We start from the raw sequence: 4,138 nt of genomic DNA on the forward strand, positions 1-4,138 counted from the left end.
TTCATTTGATAGAATATTCCAAATCAGGATTCATTTGAAAGCCAAGAGGGAGAAGATAACTTAAGAATTGATTTATATTGGGAAACAACTCGGCCAATAGGTTGCGGTGAAAGCTGAAAGGAGACTGTAAATGAGACCGCGTAGATGCTAGGGAAGCTTTGAGGGGTTATATCTTCAAAACCGCTCAACAAAATCGGCTAAAAGCAAGATCAAATGAAAGAACTGATCAAGGAGATGAATTATGATGAGAGTAGTATCAAAATTGAAGCTGGCCAATAGGGTGTTTTGAGTGATCAAATTTGCATTACGATTTTCCGCGGTTTCCGCCACAGAGGAGTTGAAATCAAATGAATACATAATTAGGAAATAATCCCAAGGTACTGCCAGAGAGCTCTCCAGATGGAGTCCTGAGGCTGGCCAATTGACTGAAAGTGTTTCAAATGAAATGGTTGAAGTATAAAAAATCAAAGGAGATCCAAGAAATGAATTAAACTGGGTTGAACACCAGAGTCAAAATTAAAGATATGAAAGAAAATCTGCGCTAGCTGCTTCCAAGGAGTGAAGGCGTCCATAATGACGTCATAATATAAAAGAAATGATATCTAAAAGGCCCTCAGGTCATTGTGCAACAGAAAATTCTGTTATCCCTCACCATCCATAATGATTTCCTCCAGTGTTACATCTGTCAAGATTTCCCCACCACAGAAGAAACAGCCAAGGGCTGCCGCAGGGCAAATACTAGATTTGAGGAGAAATGAAGTAAGCCTCAGAAGTTTCAGCCATGAAACCAAAGATATGAGACTCATATTTAGCCTCCTCCGTCTTCGTTTCACAGACGAAACCAGCCACAAGACGCCTAGGGAACGGGCCCAAGCCACGCAAAACCAGGGAAACGCCAGAAGACCAAGCGGGAGCAGAACAGCGAGCAAGGGCAAATTGTGAGTATATAAGAAGCTTGAAATAGCACCTGAGATAGGAAACCCAGGCTAACCAGTCTATCCATCTCACAAATAACTCCTCTTAGATCCATAGCAGCAAGAATCTCATTGCGCTTGTTAGCCACCAGATTAAGCCCTAATACAATTAGGTAAGTGGTCCAAAGTTCCAAAGAAAGACAAAGACAAGATAGATTGTAGTCTGACAAGCAACACTGTCACAGGCACCGATCAGACAACTTGTCGCAGAAGGAAATTTAAGTTGTTGAAAGAGACAAGCCATTCTCAACAACAGCAGAGGTACAGGAGAATCTGTGTCTCGTGATAAAACCACAAGAAAAAAAAAACAGTAAACTAACTATACTGTTCAGCAGATAACTTTATCCCCATCTGCCCTTTTTTCCTTCGATCCACCTTCTATCTTCACACTCTCCACGCCTTTGTTCATACACAACAGCTCTAGCATCACCAGCTGTGATTTGCTCAACTCAGCCAGACCAAGTGCAGCAGACAATCAACCTGCTCTTAGGTACAATTCTCTTTCATTCATTCATTTTCAATTGCCTTTGTTGTACATAAATCAAGTAAGACCCTGATTAGAAATAAATCTCTTAGTTGCTTGAAAATTCACAGATTTACAGTCTTGACGTTGTGAGACTCAAAAGTGTTCCTGAGAACCTTTTGCTGAATGGAGAAGGGGATGATGGAGGTGCAAACTCTGCCCTTCTATACTATCAGGTAACAAGACCCACCAAGGTAAGCTTGGCAAGTTTTAATGAAGTGATAGGGTTGGTTGGTTCAAGATGAGCTTGTTGATGACACTGAATAAATCTAAGTATATTAAATCCACACTTTTGTGGAAATTTGGTTCATGGGTTCACCCTCCCCTTTTCTCAAAAGGCACTGAAAAAGTGCCCATAACTCAAAGTTGCTTCCAACTTCAAAGTTCCCCCATTTCTATTTTCAGGCAGAAGTATGTTTGACTTTGCTGCCGTGAAAATTTTATTTTAAGTCCCCGAACATAAATGCACTTGGACTGGTCCCGCAATTCATGAAACACAAATGAAAAGGGACCGGATTTAACCCCCTCGCCTGTTGCAATTGCAAGGGGTTAGAGGGGGGCAAATAGGATGCCACAAGGCAAAAAAATGAACAAATTAATTCTCAGCCTGCGCAATTGCAGCAGGGGAGGGTTTAAATGTGACTTTTTTTTCTGAGGATTGTCCGCTCAACCTGTGCAAACGTCGCAGGGGAGCCCAAAAAAACTTAAACCACTCGGGCCCAATGCAAGTGCAATGGGCGGAGGGGGGTTACTCAGCCTGCGCAACTGCAACAGGGGAGTGAAAAGAAAGAACCCCTCAAGTCCTTGCAAGTGCACGGGTGGAGGAGAAAAAGGACGGATCCAACCCAACCTCCGCAACTGCAAGAGGGGAATTTGATCTGTGAAGGACACACAACAACCAAGGAAGCGCTCTATTTATATTCGTACCGCCTCCCCCCCTCAACAAGTATTCAATTTGCTTCCCCCCTGAAACTTAGTACGATCACCGCTTTCGTCACGGTAACAACACATCAGACAAGTTGAGCCCACCTCAATCTTCCAAGACTCACCAGATTCAACTGATTTTCTACATACCCTCGCCGCTTTCATCACCGTGGTCCCCAAAAAAAACCCTCCCACCCCATCAAGCGAGTGTTGCGACCCTTTCAACTGACATGTATGTATGACTTCATCTTTTCCGCCTTATGTATTTGTTTTTTTCCTGCCCTGCAACCGGCCGCCAACAACTCCTCCGGGTCATGGGTCCCAATGGGAACAATGTCCAGCCCCAGGCGGTCTCCCAACTTGGCCCGCTTCCGTCCGGATGGGAGATGCAACTGACGTCCACTGCCCGGGTCTACTTTGTGGACCACAACACCACGACCCCCGTCTGCCAAGCTCCCTCGACCAGAACGTGCCCCAGTACAAGCGCGACTTCCGCAGGAAACTGATCTACTTCAGATCTCAACCCGCCTTGAGACCCAATTCCGGCTTATGCCATGTCAAGATCAGGCGAAGTCACATCTTCGAGGACAGTTATGCTGAGATCATGCGCCAACAAGCAAACGACCTCAAAAAACGTCTCATGATCAAGTTTGATGGCAAGGATGGGCTCAACTACGGCGGTGTGTTTTGGTATGTTGAACCGTTCTCTCCTCCTGCCCCCTTGACCAGGATATTCTGACGTTTGTCACTCTCTCCTACGCCAGAGAGTTTTTCTTCTTGTTGTCACATGAGATGTTCAACCCGTTCTACTGTCTCTTCAAGTACTTGGCCGGTCTTAAGCTGCAGCAGTAGGTTTCCCCCCGATGATCAGATACATAAATGCTTGGCGTTGGATGGCTGGATGATGTTGATGCGCTTGGCTGATGGAGGCTGACCGAGGCGGACTGCACCCGATTGCTCGAGCTGTTGCCCGCGCCCAACTGCAAGGCACTCTTCAGACGAGGGACCGCCAGGAGACTGCAGCGCAAGTGGGCCGACGCCCTCCAAGGTGTGTGTCCTGCTTATCCCTGTCCTCCATCACGAGCCTGTTATCTTACACATGTGTTGCTCATCAGCCCGCCTGCCAATTGGCATCTCTCTTTCCTTTTTCTAGATCTGCAGGCCGCCCTTGCCTTGGAACCGAACAACGCTAGCATCTGTGCCAAGTTCGAAGCGGTCAAGGCGCACCTCCAGGTTTGGCATTTTTAGCCAATCGGAAGGACATGATTACCCAATCCTCACGCAAAATGTTTGACCAGAAAGAACCAGCGACGGTAGAACCACCAGCGTCGTCATCGAAGGCATTGTCGTTGACTTCTGTCGCCAGCTTGGATTCCAAAGCCTCCAAGGCCCTCGTCATCCCCAAGTGCGGCGCCAGAGGGCCCGTCCTTGAGCACCCTGCTACAAAAACCCTTGACAACACGCTTCACCTCCTCGGACCCTTTCCGTGGTTTCCTCTGGCCCGATAGTCCCATTCAGCTTATCATAGCGGGCATATATTTAAACATCCTTCTGGGTTATAGCGCATTGGTAGGAATGTTTTGCATAGTCATCGCGCTTCACCAACAGCTTGCTTACATACCAATCACCCCTCCCGCCTCTCACCCACTCCATCTTCTCCAACACCAAGATCGTCAACCTCCAAGGGCTCATGATGACCATGGAGGCCATCGGTGTC

General features: G+C 46.9%; 1 protein-coding gene across 1 annotated transcript; it reads left to right on the forward strand.

Moving 5' to 3' along the window:
• Positions 1 to 2,659: 2,659 nt before the first annotated feature.
• PtA15_1A686 (uncharacterized protein) lies at positions 2,660 to 3,929 on the forward strand (the record flags this gene model as incomplete). Its single annotated transcript, XM_053165739.1, has 5 exons — positions 2,660 to 3,123; positions 3,186 to 3,269; positions 3,351 to 3,469; positions 3,575 to 3,654; positions 3,720 to 3,929. The coding sequence occupies 5 exons, from the start codon at positions 2,660 to 2,662 to the stop codon at positions 3,927 to 3,929; spliced, it is 957 nt and encodes a 318-aa protein (XP_053016901.1).
• Between the last annotated feature and the right edge of the window lie 209 nt (positions 3,930 to 4,138).

The sequence above is a fragment of the Puccinia triticina genome, chromosome 1A (genome assembly GCF_026914185.1).
Source record: "Puccinia triticina chromosome 1A, complete sequence".
NCBI lineage: Eukaryota > Fungi > Basidiomycota > Pucciniomycetes > Pucciniales > Pucciniaceae > Puccinia > Puccinia triticina.